Source organism: Sphaeramia orbicularis, chromosome 22 (genome assembly GCF_902148855.1).
Source record: "Sphaeramia orbicularis chromosome 22, fSphaOr1.1, whole genome shotgun sequence".
NCBI lineage: Eukaryota > Metazoa > Chordata > Actinopteri > Kurtiformes > Apogonidae > Sphaeramia > Sphaeramia orbicularis.
In genome coordinates this window covers 34,378,490-34,402,613 of record NC_043978.1, presented here as the reverse complement: position 1 = coordinate 34,402,613, position 24,124 = coordinate 34,378,490, and the positions used below count along the sequence as shown (strand labels likewise).

Below are 24,124 nucleotides of genomic sequence, written 5' to 3'. Positions count from 1 at the left end.
ATAATTGGATAATAATTCACAGCTTTTTGGCAGCCTGCACACTGTGTTGATGGGATTATTCATCCCTTCCGCAGAGAATCTCTGTGACTGAAATAAAAGGCTTTTCCTCCAGTGGGGAGAGTCCCTCCTCTGCCAGTGTCTCCTCCAGTCTTTCTCCCTGTGTCCACACTGCTGCGCATTTAATGATGCAGCTAGTGTTAATATGCTTTTTTCTTGGACATTATTCTGTGTTAAGCTCGCTAAGGATACATGGGTTGATGTTAATGTAAAGTTACACGAGGGTAGTCAGCTGCCACCACTGTGCCCCACTTCTAAATGCCCTCCAAACCCCCCGAGCCTCCTATTTATTAAAGACTGAATAGGCTCCTTGGAATCACACTAGAGATGGAGCACGCCTTAAATACCTCCTACTGTACAGTGAATAATCTCAACATCTCTGCAGGACTGTAAGAGCTCACTGCACTCCTACAAAGTGGATGATATAAAAATATTGGAAATATGTATAAAATTACAGCAATTGACTTGGAGAGGATTTCCACAATGGATCCAATTTCCATTAACTGTCTTAGGATTGATATATAACAACATTAGGGAGGAAACTGTTGCTTAGTTTAAGTGTTTATGATGACACATGGAAACTTTTGTCATCACATATCATAAATACTAAGGGATTACTGGAACTAGCTCTGACATTAGTATGTTAAAAACTGCTGGTGCTTGCTGCCTTGGGATGATGTTTTGACATGTTTAACACCAGTGACGTGATAGGCAAACTGTAGCCTGGCAGTAGTGCTTGCGCGATGAATTAGTGACAACGTCTTTAAAAACAAATGCAGTCACATGCATTTGTATTAACAGAGACCCTCAGAGTGTGCAGTCCTCTGCCAAAGCCGATACACTCATTCTCATTGTGTAATATCATTAAAACAAACAAATTATGACCTATATATTCTTCCTTTTTTTCAGTTGCTGCCACTCATTTTCATTATTTAATGGACTGTTAGCATTTTAAATTACCTTCGTGAATATGCTCCAAAATTGATGGTGTTTGTTCTAGGTTTATTCCGAGTTTAATGAAAATCCGTGTAGTAGTTTTTGTGTAATCCTGCTGATAGTCCACCAGATCAAGTGGAAACAGCCTCCAACTTTTCCTTTAAATATGTACAAAGCATCTGCCAGGAGGAAATATCACAAATAATAGAGATAATAAAATTAAGATGATAATGGTGAGGAAAAACACACCTAACAAGTTTAAGAAACAGCCTAAGACTGAAATGATAATTCATCAACATGGTGAATGTTCTGTATTTTTAGGTAAAATATATATTATTTATTATTAATAAATCTCCATCAACCATCATATCAAAAAATTATTAACAATGGGTTTAGTTTGTAATTGTATTAAGCTTTTTTTTATGACCGGTGTTGCACTATTAAGCCACAGAGATGGATGAACTTTGCCAACTGATTGAGTTTCAAGGGTGCAGTAGCATCCAAGGCTGATGAGCATAGGTCATTACAGTGGATAACCAAATCATTTGTGTTTGCAGCATGTGCAGAATGAGCTGCCTGTTTTTACTCAGTTCAGAAAATTTAATAGTTAATTGAGCATTAAGGATGCAGGGGCAGATGGTTCATTTATCCTGGAAGTAGCATCTTTGAAGAACATTAAATATTACACTATTATGACAATGATCCCTGGAAGAATATGCTTCTAAATGAAAAAACACAGAATAAATTAATCCAGATGATGATTTAATGACTGGGAAGTGTTGTTAGAATATCTGTTATTGATCGATTTTTACGCCCACAGGTGTTACACCTCAGCTGGTGCATCACTGTAATTTTCTGGCCCTACTTGTGGAAACTCATTGCTGCCCATTCTTTCGTTCTTTATTTCCTTCAAGTTTCAATTTAACTTTAAACTCACACATCTGGACATCTTGTCTAAGGCTCTCCTCCCCTTGTCCCACTTTCGCAGAAACTACCCTGGTTATCAAAGAAAAGGAGTACGTTGTCACTGCTGACAGTCTTTTTTTGTACATTTTTGGTACATTTTATCTTCGTGTTGGCAGATCAGCCCATGACAAGAATGTTCTCAATACGCTAAATAGAACAGATGAAAACAAGCTGAGCATTACTTGCCTGATTACAGGATATTTCATAGTCCGATGTTTGAATGCTTCATTAAACTGGTATTTCTTTACCAAGAAACTAGGGAATCTAAAAGAAAGAAAAGAGCCTAATCTCATATATTCAAACACAGCAAACAAAATGGCTGTTAATTACCTCTGACTAAGACAAAGAGGATAATACGGCAGAGCGCTGGTTGTCATACAACCTTACAAATGCACTGTAATTGCAGCACCATCTGCCAAAACTCCCATCTGTATTGTTTACTAGGTTGATAGGTTGATAGATAGAAATGAGTTTCCCTTAAAATAGATGTTCTGACTCAGATGAGAGAGACGGAGAGTGTCATGTGTGCCCTGTTGAGCCACAGGTAATGATCAATCAGGGATGGTCAGTCCAGTGGTGTGATTCTCTGTAATTGTCTCTGAGCTGAGGTTGAGGCGAGGATGAGTCACCCAGACCCAAATGTTAATCACCGTAGCCAGCTAGTCTGACTAAACAGCCCTGGGAGGCATTTGGCTTTGCTTCAGAGCATGAACCTGCACTCATACTTCACCTCCAACCTTTGTTCGGCCCATGACTTTGCCCCAAAATAAGCTGCAACACTGAAATGTAATTAGATTAACCCCTAAAGACCCAGTGCAGTACCCAAGGGCAGTTCCCAAATGATTTTTTTCTCAATTTTAAACTTTTCTTAAGTAATTTATCACCATTTATTCTAATGTTATGCTCAGTATTTTGCATTCTTAAGTGAAAATCAGGTATTTTCTATATTTAATTTACAGATCATCATTGATGTCCATAAAAGCTCAAATTAAAGTTGAATGTTATATCAAAAACAGTGAAAATCAAGGAAAAAGTTACTTTTTCAATAAAATATATCATTAACTGAACATAAAAGGAAGCGTCTCTACCATTGTCATCGATCCAACTCTATGGGTTTTACTGGTGAATCAATGTTGTAGAAGATGATGGTGTTTCCACGGTAACTATGGAGCCTCTGAACATCCAAGTGGGTCATATCTGATGACCATGAAATGATGACAAACTGCATTTTACACCAATTTTTTTTTACATGTATTTATAGGATTAGTGGATCAACAGGTATTACACATTTACATCAGTAGATGGTTTTGGTCTGCGGTGGATGTTTGGGTCTTTTTGGGTTAAAAACTGAAATTCACTTTTTTTCTTTTGTCCAGTGTAGTCAGAGATAGAATATTATCAGTCTAAGAACCAGTTTGTCAAAAAAAAAAAAAAAAAATGTACTAACTTTTTTAACTTTGGAAGGCTACTCTTTGACGTAACACAAATGAATTAGATAATCAGTCACAGATTTTCCTCTTTGTGCCTCGTCAGCTTCAAAATAATAGAAATGTCCTTGTGGGAGACCTTGCTGTGTGCCGACTCCCATTTCCACTCCAATTGTTCTGTCAATAACTCATACGGCAGAGGCCAAATCCATAACAAAGCCGTGATTACTTTCATCAAACTGAGTGAGAAAAAAAAACCTTAGCACGGGGAAAATGCTGAACCTGGACCTTGGTGTATCAGAGGGTGGCTTAATCAGGCTTGAAACTGCCTTTACACCTGGAGAAAGCACAGGTCCTTTTTGCATTTCACATGGGGTTTGCTCTACGTCTATCACGTGTGCATACGAGTGGATCATCTCAACAAAATATCCAATTTCTGAACCGGAAACCTTTAATCTCACCCCCCCTCCTCTTCTCAGTTACATGTGCGTTATAAGCAGAATGAGCTTAATATATTTAGACAGTTCAATACATCCAGTCATGAATTTGACACCACTGCCTTTGCTTTAAACGGTAATTGGTTTTCATTAATGGAGAAGAAAGTAGGAAGGGAGTGCTGGAGCTTTTAAGCTTACAATAATCATCAGAATCAATTGGGCTCAGGGCAGAGAGGGAAGCGGTGACAGCGCTGTAATAGGGTGGTAACACGAGAAGACACTAACATGGTTATTCCCACGCTTTTGAGGCCCAGCTGGTAACATGGAGCAAATGCACATTCATAAATGTCGTCTTTTCTTTTTCCACAGCAGGGGTCATGGCATGAATATTCTACTGAAAAGTTCATGACTGAAGTATTGATGTTTTGGTTTGGATGTGACAGTCATGCCAAGGCCTGTCTAAGTCTTCAAGCTACTTATTTTAAATATAAGCTAGTCTGAAACAGAATATATATGTAAGGATGTGTGTGGTTTGATTGGCAACTAGTAATCACATACATTTTTCTAATAGGTTTCGTATCAAAAGTTGCATCATTTGAATCATCTACACTTCATATGAGACAAACATCACTCCAAAAACCCCATCCAGACAGAGAAAGACACTGCAAAAATTGTGATTTTTAGCCTCAAAACATTTTGTGCAACTGCTGAAACAGGCAAATTCAGCTATGACTTCTATCATCTGGACCATCTGTCCACTATGAGAAAAAGTATAACACAATGTTGAAGCAGTAGTCGTATCTATAGTGATTAAAATGATTAGAATGATGATCCCTGGCACCAATCACTATTAAAATGCATCACATTACTGTAACTATATATACACGATATAATCTGTAAAACAGCAACATCATGCACTGGTTGCATGAAATCTAGTAAGCTGCAGGTTTACAGAAAGCCTTTACATTTGAAGACATAGAAGCTGTGTAATTGTGTCCATTATATACACACCACCAGAGCACCAGAGTAGTTTTGGGTTCACACTGTGATGAGTTTAGTCCTGTCTTCTTGCTAAATGAAGTTGTTTCCTAAACCCTGACATTCTTTAGGCAAAGCACAGCGTTCCATCTCAGCATGAAGTGCTTTTGCCTCATGACAGATGGAGGTCACTGTGCTAACAAAAATAAAACGCTAAATGAATAAATACTAAATGAAGTAATTGGAATCATGATTTATTCCAGGCCTGTCAGCCAATGTCAAATCTCATATTTTTTACTAACTGTTCATGTACAAAGGCACTCAGCATCCTTTTTCTTAAAAAATGCCTCCAAAATCTACAATTACCTTTTGTTTATGTTGGCATATTACTTTTGATTGTTTCCTGTTGCTGTAGAAAATTGCACTATCTGGGAGGGGCGGGGCGGGGTGGGGCGGAGCCAGGTCTAACCAATCAGGTCACATGTGACTTTTTGTGATCATCCCAGTTCTGGTCCCTGTGCTTGATGGATCAGGTTTTCATGCATGTGTTTGTTTCCTTCTCACTGACCAGCCTCAGATGCATTTTTGAGGGAGTTGACCATTTATGTTGAGATTATTTCTGTAAATTAAATATGCAGTAGTCTTATTCATCTATAATGTGGTGATTCCTCAGTGTTGTTTTGCTTTGTTATGACAGGAGTAGTGGTGTAACTGGTCCTTTGAATGCTGCTGAGATATGGAATAAAAGAAAGCCTGACCTGGCCTCATATTTTGTAGTATGCCAAAATACACAGAATTGGCATTTCCATATCATTATAGTCACATATAAATGAATGATGGTAAATATCCAAACTAAACATGGTAAAACTTTAAAACTGTGATGTTAAAGATCAGTTTGTCTACAGCCATCTATTCCAAACACAGCAGAGGCATCACATACAAAGTTGATACTTTCCAAAATAATTAACTTTAGCTGAAGATAGATAGATAGATAGATAGATAGATAGATAGATAGATAGATAGATAGATAGATAGATAGATAGATAGATAGATAGATAGATAGATAGATAGATACTTTATTAATCCCAAGGGAAATTCAAGTTTTGTCAGCTTTGCATACAGCACAAGAAGACAAAAACAGATGGAACAAAACAGGCAGGTTAGTAACCACGCTGACATTAAGGTTAGTATATACTATAAAAAAAAAAAAAAAAAAAAAAAAAAAAAAAACAAAAAACTTGCTATAGAACTTACTCTAAAAGTATTGCCAAAAACTTATTCTAAAAAACTTCTTGTACAATACTGTAAACAAAAGACATCTAATTTAAAATTCTGGAGAAAACTAAATGTATTGTTAATGTACAGTATTTACACATTTCAGGGCTCAGTGATTTAAAGTATGTTATGTTATACCACATAATCCCCACCTATGCCTCTTAACAGGAATGAACTGTTACAGCCTGTGATTAACTGGCCAAACAAAACCATTTTATCATTCATTAAGATGGTAAAGAATAAAAGTTTTTCCCAAAAATATATATTTTTGATCTACACATAGATGGATGGTTTGAGACAATTCCATTTCAATAACAAGAAAAGCACTCGGAGAGCGCAGACCTCCACCAAGACAGATCTGTCCCCCCCAATCACTACCAAAATTTAATCATTTCTTCCTTGTGCCAGTATCAACGTTTCCTGAAAATTTCATGAAAATCCGTCCATAACTTTTTAAGTTATCCTGCTAACAAACAAACACGCAAACAAACACGCAAACAGACAAAGCAAAGCGATCACAATACCTTCTGGCGGAGGTACGAAAATAATTTGGATGATCTACAAACTTTGATAAAAACAGATTTGATAGTATTTTTTTGTTGTTGTTGTCATTTGATAATATACTGTGTAATATTTTATTTGTTTTGATTAAGAATTGAGGCCCTGGTTAGAATATTGTGTGTGTGTGGGGGGGGGGTTGTGTTTGAGCATTTAAAAATTGGGAAAGAAACAAAGACCATTCTCAAGTGCAAAGTCCTTAAGCAGGTGGTGAAGTAAATTGCCTTCATAAGCCCTCACTAAGTTACAGCCAGCTGTCATGCGCAGATAGCGTACATCCAGGGACAGAAAGGGACACTTCAGTTCATTCTGAAATATGCTCAGAGAATATTAGAGCACAAAGTGTGGCTGCTTGGATGCCACTTCAATAATTCAAAGGGTTTGATGGTTATAGTTTAAATCTTTGGAGACATAATGCTTGGTTCATTTTCAGATCCTTTGAGGTGGAAGGACATGAGATTTATTTGCAAATTTGGTTGCAAGAACTGAATGTGATTTGTTGACATTATAATCAATCAATTGTAAATGGTGGTTGGATCCATAAAACACATACTGCAGTATTCATGGTTTTCTATCTATTGATTTCTTTGTTGGTCAATCAAACCTATTAATTGCATTTCCTAGTATTAAACACATTTTTTGCCTGTGATGCAATTTAAGGAGCGTCCCCCAGTTACCTCACACTTCATTCAATTTCATTAAAAGGCGATTAGAGGATGATAACTGGACGCGTGGCATGTGAAGTAGAGGATAACTGTGTGTGACAAAGGCCAGTTCTGCTGACATCTCCTCTGCAGGTCCCTATCAGGAGGAAGAGCAATCCCCCAAGGGAGCAAGAGCAACAAAGCACATTACAAGTATGTGGAGCTGCCTGGTGCCCTGTGGCACTGTGAGATGAGATTTTCTCTCCACATGTCAGCCTAGCCCCACAAATTTCATTACCTGTACCTGCGAGTTGGAAGTAACAAGGCTTTATTGCCAGCATTGGAAATCTGTCACCCAGCAGGAACAGAACTGTTTTTATAGTACCTTGCCAGTTTTGAAAAGATGATGCTCCGAGAAAAATATCTTAATGCAGCTCAATATTACACACAGCAGCGCCGGTGAATGTGCTGCTTTCATTCTGCTGACAGGTTTGGCTCTCTAAGTTTTTAAGGTTTCTGTAAGCTCAAGGTCCACAGGCACATTTCCCTGCTGTGCCTCCTCTCTCTTTTTATAACAGGTCTGTTCACTTAGTCCTCCTGTTGTCACACTAACACTCCTTGGCCCTAAAAGCCTGTCAGCAGTCTAACACTAAAGGAGAGACCGACCACAGGTAATAGGGACGTCAGGTTTGCAGTAACTGCAGAGTGTGGGTGACAGCAGGCCCACAGTGAAAGAAGGGGGAGGGAGGAGCTTAATGATACACAGCGGTGCTATAAAAATCTTCTGTTATTCCTCAAGCCGTGACAGGAAATCCATGCATCTCGAAAGGTCAAGGGCCTTTCATATCCACTGATTACGTGTGAGCAAAGGAACACCCAAGGAACAGGGCTTAGACGCAAGTGTAATTTTGAGCGACGTATGAAACATGTATATTTCTGGCTTGGCAGAGGTTTGAAACATACTTTCTCCCAAGAGAAGCTGTATTAGGAGCAGATGGCGGGTGTTATAGAATGATGACATGAAAGGAGAGGAAAATTCTTTTAAATCAAAACTAAGCTGATTAAGATGTGATGCATCATTTGGCTGTAAAGTGCCTCTACGTGCACACACACTTGCATGCATTATCCATTTAACAGTTCTAATGACTAGGCTAAAGAACCATCTGGGTGTGTTGTAATGGAGGGAGCTGAACATGGAGAGGCTGGACCTGCCCATCACTTGGATTTTAATGTCACTACAGAATACATCTTGTCATCTCAAATAACTGCCTCCGATGCTGGCTGTATGCCTTTTGTGGATTCAGCAGGGAGATCGATTATTATGCATCAAAGCATCACAAAGAGGAAACAGTGATCAAAGTGAAAGGAAAGACGACTTGTTTGAGCTACCTTGCTAACGTTTCAGCTTCAATGAAGAAAGCGGTGTAAATACTGAAAGGAAGAGTGTGCCATGTTGTCAGTCTCTTCTCCTCCACTCTCTTTTCTCAACTCAAGAGACATTTTGTCCCCTGTGTCTTACACATCATCAAGAACAGACTTGTGGGCCCAGTGAGGGCGAGGCAAACCTGGGCTTGATGACACCTCCTCTTTTCTCTCTAACCCAATTACCACCGGGCCTCAAGGAATGGGACCGGCAGTAGTGGTTTGTCAAGGGACGATGCCAACATCAAAGATAGACAGATGGTCCTGAGGTTTTACCATCTCAAACCAATCTCCTGCAGATATCATTACATGATTAGCTGGTGCAGTGCCCCAGATACGGAGCCAAAATGAAGACATATTGATCAAGAAACATTCGAGCATTGCTTAAATTCAGTTACTATGAGTAGCTTCCACAAGCTTAAGCTGGCAGTAGCAGAGAGAACGGTGTCCTGGCTGAGGTCCCTAAACCATCAGCATCCTCCAAATATGAGTGTTCAACACTCCACACTCACTCACACCATTGTTATTTTCCCTTTGTCACATTTTAACAGTGAACACAATTTGACTTTAGATGCAAGACAAGGATTTCTCCTTTGACTGAGAGCAAAATTAGACCATGTTGATTGGCTGAGGAAATAAAAAGCTCAAATGATAAATGATAGGAAAGCTAGTGTATGAGAAGAACTTTGTGAAACTAACACTTAAGCACAATGGAGCTGAGGTGGATCCTACTTATACTTGAGTATTTCACTTTTGTGTTATGTCTCCACTGCATCTCAGAGGGAAATATTGCACTCATAACTTAAAGGCGCAATGTGTAAGACTTGTGTGGGCTTGTGCTTTCTGCTGAAAATTGGCCAACATCATCAACCAGGTCCCAGCACTGGTCCCAGGTCACTTTGGCACATAATTATAAGCAAATCTTACATCTTAACCTGAGTCGTTCCTTTATGGGTTGAAAAAAATTGTCCTGTTTAAGCTAAAGAAACTCGCAAACCAGCTGACTTTTACACAGTGAGATACGAGGATCTCACAGAATCTTGTAGAACATGATCCATTGCTTTGAACTAAATCGCCCTCAGTATAATGTAGTTTAAATGAGCTTAACCTTAAGTACCTACAGCAGTGTAAGTGCTGCAATGTAATGCACAACATGCATTAATGAGACAGTAATATTAATCCAATAATATCATGTACAGTGGTGGAAAAAATTATTAGACCACCCCTTATTTTCTTCAATTTCTTGTTCATTTTAATGCCTGGTACAACTAAAAGTGCATTTGTTTGGATAAATATGATGATAACAACAAAAAATAGCTCATAATAGTTTAATTTCAGAGCTGATATCTATCCATTTTCCATGTTTTCTTGATAATAACCAAAATCACTTCAGTTCTTACATCAATATCTATGGCATTGTACTGACAAAAACAGTGCTTTTAGGCATTCCATGTTTTCTTTTCTGTCTCTTTTATTCACATGGTACACACAAGAGTTAGTACTTGATTGCATAACCATTGTTTTTGATAACTTTTGATGGTCTAATAATTTTTTCCGCGACTGTAACATAGTAAAACACAGAGGAACCATTTTACTGCACATTGGCTTTTACTTTTCATACAATGTGTGCATGTGTTAAATACATTTTGCAGATAATACATGCATATTTAAGAGAGGTTTTGAAGGCACAACTTTTCCATGTTTACTCCCAAGTACTATTACTTCTTAAGTAAAGAATCTGAACATTACTTCCCCCACTGTGTAGCACCAGATGCTTTTCACCTGGTACAGGCTGTTTGCTTCCTGCAGTCCTGTCCACATTGCGTTGTTACTTCCCACCTCTCCCGTCTGTTGTTTTTTCATTACTCCACATGCAAATAGCCTTCCTTTGCCTTTCTTCCCTAATTACAGAGTAGTAGCAATAAGGCTGCTGAACCTTATTACAATCCAAGTCTTTATAGAATCCCACAGGCACTCAAAATGCAGTTCATGGAAGTAGCCACACTGCATGTAAATTGCTTTCGCATTGCATCTTTAACTAAACGACCACTATGATAAATCTTGCAGAAAAGCAGGCAGGTATGTTTCTCTACCCCCATGGCGCAAAGGATGTTTTATGGGTTGTTGTAGCTATGGTTCATTTTTGACATGTAATAAACATACCATCATTGTGAACTCATACACAAGCAGAGCCCATAAAATCAGCCAGTCGAACCAGAATTTGTTGCTGCATTTCATTTCAGACAGTATCTTTTAAAAGTAGCCCCTGTATCTGTTCGGGGCACTTTGTTTTAGAGTGGACTATCTATTCATTGGAGCAGACTCCTGTTTTCCCTGCACTCAAGCCCTTAGCAACCCATGGAGTATCTAACAACAGACATTTACAAGGGGTGAGATGATCTTTTTCTGTCCTCCTTGAGTCTCATCAACAGAAAGGTGACCTGATGAGTCACTGTGGTTGTAGGCAGGCTTATACTCTGCTGACAATAGGCTACCTTAGCGCAGTGTTTCTTACTGTATTTTCTTGCACAAATGTAACTCAGCTTTGATTTTGGACTTTCGCTTCGTCTTCCTTTAGTTATGGGAAGCATAGATGAAGCTTTTTAACCTTTAAAGACTGAAAAATATTTTTGTAGTGACTTTCAAATACATTTTTTCCCCACAGTTAACCATTCATAAGTTAGTATTATCCTCTTAATTTTACATTTGTCAGTGAAAATGAGGTATTTTTCTGTATTTATTTTATTGATCATACAGATGCACTATATTACTGTATTGCACTACTGCTGCTACTGTAAATAGACTGACATGTGCACTTTATATTCTGCTATAGTTTATTCTTTATATCACTTATTTACCCTTATTCTATTTTTACTTCTTTTTTAATGCATGACAGAGAGAGAGAGAAATATTATCTCAATTCTCTGTATGTTCTGTGCATCTAGTGAATTGACAATTAAAAAAAACCTTGAAATGTTTGTTCATAAACAGAGTAAATTCAAAGGTTATTATATCAAAACAGAGAAATCTGAAGAAAATGACAAAACATATCATATGTCATATTAGTTGAAGACAACAATCTTTTACAGCCACTGTCATTTATTAACTACATGGTTCTTAATATCAGTGTTGAAGAAGATGACAGTGCTGGCAGCATCTGCAAGTCCAAATGGGTCATATCTGGTGACAATGAAAAGCTTTTTTACCTAAAATATTTAAACATGTATTTAACCCTTTCATGCACAGTGGTCATTACAGTGGACAGCTATTTTACAGCTGTTCTATTCATGGATTTTGTTATTTTAGTTCCATATCTGCCAACACAGTGGACGCTCATGCATCATCCCATACACTGCAGTTCATAAAATTACTGTAACTTTGCTGTTCTTCATAAATTTGATCTGCACTAACATGTTTGAATGTAAATCAGTTGCTTGTTGTTGTTATTATACTGTTTTTTTTAACATAATGATGACAAAAGTAGCACTGAGTTTTTATAGGTTAAACAAAAAGCTTTCTTTTTTTGCATATTATCTCCATGGAGTGAGTAGTGACCAGTATTAGAGCATGTTAAAATGTGAGAAAACATCAGATTAGCTGCATTAAAAATGTTTTTATTTCATAGTTTTCAAAGTATATCAGTAAATACGTTTCTTCTCTTCAAAAATTAAATGCATGGTGTCCAGCTGAAAGGACATTTTTGCAACTAAATGAAAAAGAGGTTCATAAAAACATGTCAATCATGTTATTTTTTTTAATGCCTAGAGGAATAAAAACACTCAGTAAAAAAAAAAAAAAATCTTAATTAAGACTCTTATAATTCATGCATGAAAGGGTTAAACATTTAGTGGTTGAAAAGTTATTAAATATTTTAGATCAGTAGATGTATTTGATATGTTTAGGTGTTTGAGGACTAAAACCCCCTTTTTTTAAGAGAGAGTTTGAAAGCAGGGACAACAAGATTATCCCTGGCTTCCAACAAGCTCAATCTGTAATTGTAATTTAGTCAGGTTGGCTTTCTGCCCATGCTGTAGCAGAAATTGACAAACTTTTAATTGCTTAGTTCCTCTCACCACTTTGTTTCTATGGAAACGGAGAACCCACACATTTACTAATGCACACACTATTCCTCCTCATTTCCAAAATCTTGACATTGCACTCACATGACTTTCCATAAGGGATCCTCAACTGGTCCAAACAAGTGACAAACCTCCTCATCAACACTCTCCGTCCCAACATATGGGTCTGAATGGTTCAAAATAAAGCTCAGCAGCCACTTTCGGAATCTCACCATGTGTCCCCGAGGAGCGTGCAGCTGTGTGGGCAATCAAGCAGCAGCTAATTGGACTCCTCATACCATCCTGTACCTCTGGACCTGTTTGTCAGGGCTGGGTTTGTTTGTGATGTGGCCACATGTCGACAGTGTGTTGGTGTTAGCTGACAGGAACACCAGATTGCTTCCTATGCTTTTTATTTGCTGCCTCATCCTTGAAACAACCTGAAGACACTGTCACTCTGACAATCCAAGGATCCTTTCTAACATGCATTTAAAGGTCCCATATTATGCTATTTTTCAGTCACGTCATATAGGTCTCAGAAGCCCCAAAACATAGTATTTAAGTTTGTTCGCCCCAAAATCATCCTTTGTTCGGAGTTTCAGCGGTCGAAAAAGTCACTCTCACCAGCCCTCCTCAGAACAGGCTGTTTCTGGGCCTGCTTGCGGGTATGCAAATGAACGCATCTGTCCACGCCCACTCCCCCTCCCCTCTCTGGGAGAGGACGCGGCTTACTCTAGCGATACTACGCGCTAATGTTGACTGTGAAGCCATGGCTCGTCATGGCTACAATACACATGTCTCAGACAGAACGTCTTTCCAAACACTGGCTTTCTTTGCCTTGAGGCGTGATTGAGCCCCGACGGAAAACGGCGGTGTTGTGTCGGGTTCGTGGACCTGACACGGAAAGACGCCTGCTGCCACTAATGCAGGCAGCTACTAACAAGCTTGATGCTAACTATACTGATGCCAACCACAAAAGGCCCGTGTTCAAAGTAGTTCTGTTGAATGTCTCTTGATATTATCAGCTCTTGCATGTTAACGGGGACGCAAACGTTAGCAGCAGTAACCGAGCTATGTTAGCTGCCATGCTAACGTTAGACGTACACATCAACAACCACCAGCTTATCCGTAATGTAGGGTTATGCAGTAAAGATACAAAAAAAATGATAAGAACTTACATCTCCCACACTTGTATTTGGGTCACGAAGCGTTGGTACTGCGTCCTTGATTCGGAGTCTTTGTGCTAAGCCGGAGCTGTATGGGCCCATGTTCGAAAAACACTCGTCCGTGAAATGCCAGGCACACACATACAAGCGTTTGGGAATGTTGTTTGGTACATGACCATCACAGATAGAATCCAGCCACTTTTTTCGGAGAGGCTCGGAAGTGGGGAGCAAAAATTAACTATCGTGTTGGTGTGTGCAGCCAACACCACCACAACTTGCGTGTCTCGCCTTCGCCATGTTTGTTGTCCAAGAGGTACTTTGCCAGGGTGGGGCTCACCTTTTCATGCAGGGTGGGGGCACAGTCAGGGGGAGGAGTTAAATCCGTTTATGTCGTCATAAACGGACCCAACTCAAACTCGGCCGTTTGAGCAGGCATTTTCACTAAATGTGGTGTAGCAAGGCAGGGAGGAAACAGACAGTTTTCAAATTCGAACCTCATAATGAGGCTACTGCAACACACACTACTATAAGAAAACTTTCACAAAGTGAGATTTGCATAATATGGGACCTTTAAACCAGTAATTCCCAACATTTTATGGCCCGTGACCCCATTTTAACATCGCAAATTTGTGGCAACCCCAGACATTCAAAACAGAGACATTTTTTGCGACAATTAATTAGTTTTTGATCATGAAATACTTTGCTATGCTATGTTGCAAATGAACATTAATTTTAGAGGACATTTCAGTTTAAAATTGTACGCCGACTTCACATGTTGAAAGTTAAGTTAGTCAAAATTTACCCTGGAGTTAATCCTGTTCGTGAAAGATGTAGACAAGCACCTGCTACTCTCTTTCACACTTTTTGGTCATGTTCAAGTCTAACTGCATTCTGGTCTTCAATATTTGAAGCATATTCAACAATTTCAGGTCTGACCATTGACCTCTGCCCTTTTATCTGACTTTTTGGCGTACTGTTAGAAGATCTCCCTCTACAAAGGACACAATTAAATAGTATAGCCTACTCCTCCTTTTTAGCACAGAGACTCATTCTTTTAAATTGGAAGTATGACAAACCCGAAAAAATAAAGGAAGGTCCACACAACCTGTAAGCTCTCAAACCATTTATTCACAGAATAAATGGTTTGGGAGCTTACAGGCTGTGCGGACCTTCCTTTATTTTTTCATGTTTAACTTTTTGGGATCCTGCACATCTCCAACTTTGGATGTTCGTGTCGCCTACCTTTTTTCAAGAATGACAAACCCCCCTCCTTTGGCAGATGGATATGTGATGTCATGTTTTTCCTTAAAATAGAAAAGATTAGATACACATTGAAGGGATCAATGGGGAAGTTTAATGTGGTATGGAAACCTTTTATTTCTTATGTAGAATCGCTGTCAATGCACCTCAACTCCGGTTAATGTGTTTTGTGTACAAAGTTATTGGGTAATTACATAGTGTAACCTTTTATTTTATTTTATTTTATTTTTTATTCTTTTTATTTTATTTAATTTTATTTGTTTATTTATTTATTTTTGCGGTATCTTATTCCTCTGTTATATGTCTCAATGTTTGTCTTTTTGTATGTTTGAAAAACTGAAAATGAATAAAAATACATTGATCAAAATTTTAGAGGACATTTATTCTATATAATGTATATTATTATGGACGGAGGCAGAAAAGCCAGGTTGAGATTACTACACAAAGTGAGAATTTAATTTTCCTTGGTCAGGATATGTACAGTCAGTCCAGCTTGTATTTACAAGACTGACAATTAATACTGAACAAACAATAACTCAAACTGTGAATTATGAAAGAGCTGCTCTGTTTTTTTGTCTTCTTGTGCTGTATGCAAAGCTGCTGAATAATATCTATGTCTGTCTGTCCGTCCGTCCATCTAGCTAGCTAGCTAGCTAGCCAGCTAGCCACAATGAACATTTGAAAGATGAACAGTACCACAGTGCTTCAGTTTCAGCCTCAGAGTTTGTCATGTCTTTTATGGATTGTGACTGTCTGTCAACTCAACATATTCAACAGGACGACTGAGCCTGCACGAGTTGCTGCAGCCTTTTTTTTTTTTTTTTTTTTTCAATTACTAGAAATTTCAGGTGACCCCATTTGAATTCCAGGCAACCCCACGTGGGGTCAAGGTTGAAAAACACTGTTTTAAACAGTTCTTTTTGTGCATTTGTAACTTATGCCACTTGATCACTGTGTGCACATGTTATTACAGGGATTACACATGAAAGGTATTGAACTGGTGGAAAGGAAAATGGATTCACTGAAGAGTAAAAAGCATTTTTCAGTAGGACCTGTTTGAAAAACATTTGATTGCAGAAAAGAAAAGGTTTTCCCTGCAGGGCATTCCTGTGGAGAAGGCAATTTGGAAAAGTGATGGATGAGTGAATATGTCTTTCTCAAACCATTATGACATAGCTGATGCCTCACTGGTATGCAATATTAGACATAGTAGGTAATTTGGTTTTGGTAATAATGAAAATCACCAAGAGCTAGGAGACAGCTGTGTGTGTTTTTGAATCGACCAGTGAAGTAATGTAATCGCCCACGTCAGGTGTTTTGGGTTTGTTTCTGATGAAAGGGCAGGTCATGGACTAAGGATTATCACCTATAGTCCTGTATTCAAACAGCCTGTCTTGCAATGTTAAAGACTGCAGCCTCCACCCCTTTTTTTTTTTTTTAGCTCTGCTCCAAAATTGAACAGGTTTGTCCTTGCCCTACTCTTCTACAGGTTTCATTAAGTTTAGTGCAGTAGTTTGACCATAATCTTATTGACAAAATGACTGATGGAAGGACAAACAGACCAAACAATAGAGAACTGCAGGACCTTGGCAGAGGTACGCGTTCACGTCTGTATATGCCTGTGTGTATTAGCATGCACAACATAGGTGTGTGAGTTTATGACAGTGTGTGGTTGAGAATGTGATTCATTCACACGTCCCTAAACCTGTATAAGTTTGCAGCCGTCACAGCGCCTTGGCAGGGCTTTTCCAGTCAGCTGTGTTGCTCCTTGCACGGCTGTCAGTGTCTCTCCCCGGTGTGTCAGATCCAGCAGAGAAGCTCTCACAGTTCCCTCATCATGACTTGGCATGCTAAGAGATGGCGGCTGTGGGGGGAGCGACAGGAGAGAGCAGAGCAGTCCTTTCTCTCTAGCAGACTTTATTCTCACCTCGTTCCCCAAGGCTCCACACACCAGCTGGAACTCACGTAATTATGCAGCCAGTATGGTGTAGAGGTCAAAGTAGCACTCAGAAAAGTGTTGCTTGATGGGCTGTGCACTTCAGAAAAGTATTTCACAATACATCAGCCAACAAGTTATGGGCCCTGACAGAAGTTATGCAATGAATATGCAGCTGTTATGTTATGTTTGATAGTCTCTTCACTGAATTTAAGTTGTGCTCAATGTGAATATTCTAATATAATGACAATGAAAACTGTTTCGATTGATAATCAGAACAAACAAGGTGCATGTCTGACTAATATTGTAAGATACTTAAGGACAAATTCTACTTTAGCTTTGTTGCGTACTCTGCATCTACCACTGAATCCCAGAATCAGTATAATTTCTCTGACAGAGCACATAAAGCAAATCACATTAGAAAACATGATGTTGTTTCCTCTCACTACTTTGAAGATGGAAGATCTCATGACACAAGCCATTCCAGCTGCTTAAATAAGCTTTAACTCTCACTGAATAAGAATGAACTGCCTTTTTAACCACGCAGTTATAAATACTTTAGATGCAGTAAATGTACAAAGGGACAATGAGTTGTAATTTACGACATCCATTTATTGTTGAAGGTTATTAAGCCTGTTCATATTTTTCAGGCCCTAGAGTTGCTCTGTGGGAAATTGTAGACTGCCCACTTTGGTATTTATTTTGTACATAAAAAGGATAAGAATTAGAAGGTACTACAGGCATTTTTACTTCAAATTAGCAGTAAGTGGTGGGGCGTTTTTATTTCCATTGAGGAGTGAAATTCACCCAGCATCTTTTTTTATTTATTATTTTACCTTATGCAATAGTGTTATGCATATTACTGTACAAGCAATCTACTGTATAGTCTTTTGGTCTTTATAGATTTGTCAGTGACTTTTCAGGGCTTCCCTTTTGTTCCCAAGATATCACTGACATGTCATAATGATCTTTTTTTCCTCTCATCCATGTATCCTTCGTTTCCTCGTATAACTAAGTGTGCGCTGGAGTCTGCCGATGACTCTTACTCTTTAATGGCACTGTTACTGTCTAATGCGTCTCTTAGCGGTGCGGTCTAATTTCTGAAGACTAGGACAGTTTTTAATAGATTTTTTCAGCCCATTTTCGAAAAAAGGCACAGGGTTTCAATTAGTAGGAGAAGTTAATGTTTCCATACTTGAAGTCTGACTATCAGAGTTCAACATGTTGCATTTGCTTGATGGTTATTTATGTCCCTAGTGCTCTCATGTAGAATTCCCTTCATCAAGTTTCATCATGACGCAGAGTTAGAGGAAGCAGTGACACCTTTGGACAACACATTCCTGACATTAATGCAGAGTACAAGGACTAACTTTTTTTGTTAACTTTTGTACCTAGTTTTTTGGTGCTGTCTCACACTCTCCTTGATCCTCTACCCTTCTGTTCCTACACAGACTGCTATGCTTCCCTCAGAGCCGTTAAAGATAAGACAGATGACAACACGCTCACCTACACAGCCTCACACACAAATGTAATCATACAAATTTGCACATGTGTCCTGCAGGTGCAAACATACAGTGGCAAGATACACAAGTGTTCTCCTGATAATCATTTATAGAGCTCTGTGGTGAGGGGCAAAGTGCTGTTATCACTAGCTAGCAGGAGTGTTTGGCTCTCAAAAACCCTCCACACCAAGCTGCAAACACCATTAACTTGTACATCCAGGAGATAGGATGTGCACTTTCTGTAGGTGTGCCAAGTACTTCTAGTCTGCTGTCATCCTATAGGGAGATAATGAGTTCTTCTTTCTCTGCATCTGCAGTCCAAGGTCCATTATTACATGAGAACAAAAGGACTTAATCCTTTCCATGTTGTTGTGTCTCAAAGGATTTGAGGAGTCCTTGAGAGTTGGAATGAATGAACCTCATTTCAATGCTTTCCCTCTGTTGTTTTGCATGAAGGTTTGTCTTTGAAGGAAGGATTGTTTGAGTGTTTCAGTGGTAATCTCCTATGTCCCTGATTATACTCTTGTAAAACAGTTTCACATGTAGGCAAAATATACCATGGCTGTGTTCACAAGAGAGGGCAGATGCAGCTTTTTCAACTGTTTCTCCCTCCTTCCTGTGAGAGATTTATCAACGGAGTTGAGGCAGTAATTCTCCGTAGTGGATGTTCAATAATTCATACTAAGACACTCTCAAGCTTATGGTGCAAGACTGGTAATTGTCTTGCCACACTTCTCTTTCCCACCTCTCTGCTCTTCGTTACATCTATTATAAAGTCCACGTACATGTGGGTGTTTTGTTGTAGCATGTGCATGAATCTTCCATTTAATACTGGGCCTGGGAGGATGATTACCTTTCATTGTAATACTGGTGGGATAAAGCTCCCCCTCAATCTACTTCTGGTTTTCTCTCTTTACCCATTATTCCTTTTTTTGAAAGATACTGTTGATTTATGACCAACTGTCATTTTTAGAATTAAATAGTGAGTAATAATGATAGCAAAAAATATTATGAAAGTAAGGTTGATAGGAGGCTGTAATATGAAGCCATTTATTTTAGAGATAAACCCAGTGTCTGCGTAAGAGTGTGAGTCTCTTCAATCTTAGGTTTGATTAGATCATTCTGGTTAAATCCAGTGGATCCACTGGCTCATTAAACAGAAAATACAGCACACATGAGATTAGGGCTGAAGCTAAGGATTACTTACATAGTAGATTAATCTGTCTATACTTTTTTCAATTAATCAATAAATTGTTTGGCCCAAGATGTCATCCTCATTTGTCTAGTTTGATCCACAATCCAAATATATTCAATTTCTGTTACAGAGAGCTGGAATCAGAATTCTTTTTTCTTGATAGTTGTGAGTGTGTGTGTGTTAATTTAATAGCTGACAAAACTTCAAAACCATCCATTCGATTTTAAAGACCTTTTCTGCTTGTCACAGCAAGTCACGCAGACATGCTGTATGAAATGACACACGAATGCTAGAAGATCAGGCAAATGTGATGTGAAAGGGAGAGTAATTGGTTGTTCGTCTCTATAAGTCCAGGTCATTATTGAAAATGAGAATCAGTTCTCAACTAACTTACCTGGTTAAATAAAGGTTAAATAGTTAAAAGGCAAAGAGGCTAGAATGGCACAAATATATGCACAACATGGAACTGTGTGTGTGTGTGTTTGTGTGTGTGTCTATGATTGTGATTACTCCAAATAACTCTAAAAGTAGAAGAAAGAAACTCGCCATTTTTTTTTTAAACTTGATAAATTTTAGCATTTTACATATCACACAGTAAGACAAAAACACATAAAACGAACTACCAAAAAAAAAAGATAACACAAGGTTTATACAAAGTACTTACAGCCCAAAGATAGACATAAATGCAAATAAATGTAAAAAAAACAAAACAAACTTCATCACACAAAGTAAAATACACACAAATACAAACAATGAGACTATTAGTGTCACAGTTAAATGTCCACAAAAACATGCCAATCACAAAACTGTAGGTGCTTATTACGAGTCATCTAAAGTTTTAGGTGCTCCAAGATGGGATCCTCGTTATCTTAAACAGAATAAGAGATATATGACCTGTTTCAGGCCTTAAAATTCACATAAATGAGTTATAGTATACTGCACTGTGTTAACCTGTGTGTATATGGAGATGAGTGTGTATGTGTGCAAGCAACTCTGTATGCGTACTTACTAGACAGCTACTTAAAGAGCCATAAAGAATTTAACAGCCTTTGCAACGACCCTTGTAGCTCCTGTACAGCATATGGTTGGCTGCTGATAAAATAGCTAAGTGTGTAAAATCAGGATCTTTTTGATGTAGATTGATTTCTAGTCAAACTCCATCAGGGAATGGAGCGCTGACTGCTCACATCAGAGTGTGACTTGACCCGATGACTTATGTTCAAACACAGACTTAAAGGAAAAAAAAAAGTATTTAACATGTTTCTGCTCTGTGTGTTTCTGAGTATAGATTTTTGTGTGTCCTTGAATGACCCGGCGTTCACTTGTTTACTGTACAGTATGTGTTCTCTCCCGTGTAGTGGCTGAGTGGTGAGCCTAATTTTAGGAGGCTGATGTGTGATGTGTTTGGGGCTCTGGCTGCAACAGAGGTGTGATGTTTATCTTTGCCCCAGGGGAAAAGCACTGACAGCCTTTTTCAATTGGCCGAACCTTTCAGACTAAAGCCCCTGTTACAGCTAAGTGAAATAAATCAAAGAGTACCATTATTGTCATACAAATAAGAATACATGTATTAGGAAATATCCCATTCTCCTGAACCTTTGACCCTGCACATCCCATTTGGTTTGAGCTTTACTGGCCTGTCCTACTGTGTCACTTTGCTGTGTTCACTGGGGTAAATGCTAGCTGCAGCTCTAGTCCGTGCTTGAGATTTTTATTTTTCAGTCTCTTAAAACACTGTAAATGAGAATGTGAGGTTGTCTAATTTTTTTCTACACAAAAATAAAATTCATATTCTCTCCCGTCTATATTTTTATGTTAACACTAAACATCCATGTATCACCTCTTGTGAATTATGACCACACTCTGCAGCTGCATCCCAGCTCTATGGAGCATTTTATTATCTTTGAGCTCGTTCGTTGGACTTTAAAGTCAGTTACTTCAGTGTTTTGGTTCAGTCCTGCTGTCCTCATCAGTGCTGTATTCAACCCAAGCAGGCAGCTGTTTTGGTTATAAAGCTCTGATGCATGAAACAGCAGTCAGTCAGTGAAGAACTGCTGGATACACAGAGGCATTTAAACACACACATTTCTCCAAAGACTTGATGGATATACTAGGTACTGTCAGACGCCATATGCATAACTCTAAGTGGATTCTAACATCCACTAGAGCTTTGATAAAACCCGCCATAAATGTTCCTTTTACTTATAGAAAAGAGCATTCGCTGAAGAAATGCTTCTCCCATCACGGACACATATATGCACATGCTTTATACTGTATGAACTTTGACCACATCTTCCACCTGACCTCCCCACAGATTGAAGATATTGTCACAAGAATACAAGATGAGAAAGCAGGAGGTGTTGCAATCCGGACTGTAAAAAGCTTCCTCTCCAAGATCCCTAGTGTGGTATCAGGTCAGTATGTGTGTATGTGTGCATGTCCGTTTATGCTGCTGCTGCTGTGTGGTTCTGCCTTAATGATGTCTTGCCTTACCTGATGTGCCGATAATTGGGTGTTTGTGTGTGTTACTGTCTAACTCACTGAGCAGGCTCGGGCACGATGTAAGAGTTAGAATCAGTAAAGCAAGTGTGACCTTTTGGGCTCATTTAAATTGCTGCAAATGCGGTTGGAGGCAGATGATGTCTATGCTGATAAGACCTTGGCCACTGAGGAAACTGCCTGTGGTGTTAAGCCGCCCTTGTCAACTGCAAAAAAACGCTACTTTTCTTCTCTTTTCTGTGTGTGTCCCTCTGTGTATACACACTGTACTGTTTGTGCTTGTGCATGTAAGTGTTTATGTATGATATGAGTCACCAGTGTTGGGCAGGGGTTGCTCCCGCTCTGCCAGCAGCGGTTTCTGAGTCACTCCTTCACATGGCTCCCCCAGGCCCGATGGCCTCACAATCTCTTTGCTGCCTCTGCCAAGTACAAAGACGGGGCCAAATACTGTGCTGTCCAGGAGCGGAGAGAGACAGGACTGCTGCAAACTAGATGCATTATGTTATATATAGACACCTACTCAGCTTTGAAAGCTCTGGCCCACAGCTTTGAACAAAAATGAATCACAAAGACTTTTGCAAAGCTCATTTGTGCTTGTAGATTGCAGCGTTTGTTGAAACTATTGCAGACGTGTTACTGTGATGCCACTTCTAATCAGTGCCCATCTCTGAATACTAGGGGCGGACATTGTCCAGTGGCTAATGAAAAACCTCTGCATTGAGGATCCAGGTATGACTGCTGACAAATCACACATGAGTACAATAGAGTTCAATTCAAGAAGAAGGCAATTTCAGCTCCATCTGTGTGCCTTCTTTCATGACAACAGCTGAAGCCATCCACCTCGGAAGTCTGATCGCCGCCCATGGCTACATCTTCCCCATCTCTGACCATGTCTTGACACTTAAAGACGATGGAACCCTTTATCGCTTTCAGGTAAAGACAACTCTCGATAACCATGAGTGTCTTCGGTATGTGTTGAGAAGCTTTTAGATAACTGCTATACAATGAGGAGATGATAGTAGTTTATCAGAGGGATGTGTTTATTGCGTGTTGCTAATGAGAACAATCCTTGCTAAGCCTATTACTCATCCCACCAAGGTCGATACTGCATATCCCTGCTGGACGCTGCGTTAATCAGGAGGTGGGCTGCAGAACAGGGCCTATGGGCCCGTCGTGCAGCTTGTCAGAGGGGTGTTTTTTTCCCTCGCTCCATCTGATCCAGCATGAACTTTGACAGGTCTCTCTGATGGCTACGGGCTCCGTGATGACTCATTACTGTGACTGGGCCATTAGCATCTTAATCCAGCCAGCCAGCTACAGTAGGCAGCCAGGCTCTGCGAAGCACTGAGCTGGCTGCACGCTTCCTCCTCACTTCACACTGTCACCAGCCTGCTCTGCTCCTCCCCCTCAATCTACCTCTGAATGCATTTATCTTCACCTCTATTGCACAAGATTAAAAGCCACTATTGTGGCTGCTCTGGGAGGGCAGCATGTGTCACACTTGCTCATTCAGCAGAGGCTAAAAATATTCTTTCTGATGTTGTCGTGACGCAACTGGTCCACGTCATCAGATACTCTAAAATGCGTCCACGGAGCATTTGAAATGTACTGGCAAGCCTCCATAGTCGTGATGTACGGCTCAGTGACATGGGAACCTTCATGTTTAAGTCTATAAATAGATATTATACTGGTACAAGGCTCACATTAGTCAGCAACTGATGACAACAACTGATTTGTGCATGTATTGGTGGTGTGTTATGGATCAACGTCATCCTCTATTAGTTAAAATGACATTCATAACATTGAAT

The 24,124-nt window shown here is 39.3% G+C and overlaps 1 protein-coding gene across 8 annotated transcripts in view; it reads left to right on the top strand.

The window, feature by feature from the left end:
- The window catches only part of LOC115413975 (regulator of G-protein signaling 6-like), a 51,130-nt gene that overhangs the window by 12,058 nt on the left and 14,948 nt on the right, over positions 1 to 24,124 (top strand). For all 8 annotated transcript variants that reach the window (XM_030127132.1, XM_030127130.1, XM_030127129.1 and 5 more), the window contains 3 exons: positions 22,132 to 22,231; positions 22,995 to 23,045; positions 23,143 to 23,249. In XM_030127132.1, the coding sequence (XP_029982992.1) occupies positions 22,132 to 22,231; positions 22,995 to 23,045; positions 23,143 to 23,249 (258 nt within the window). The remainder of the gene's footprint in view (positions 1 to 22,131; positions 22,232 to 22,994; positions 23,046 to 23,142; positions 23,250 to 24,124) is intronic.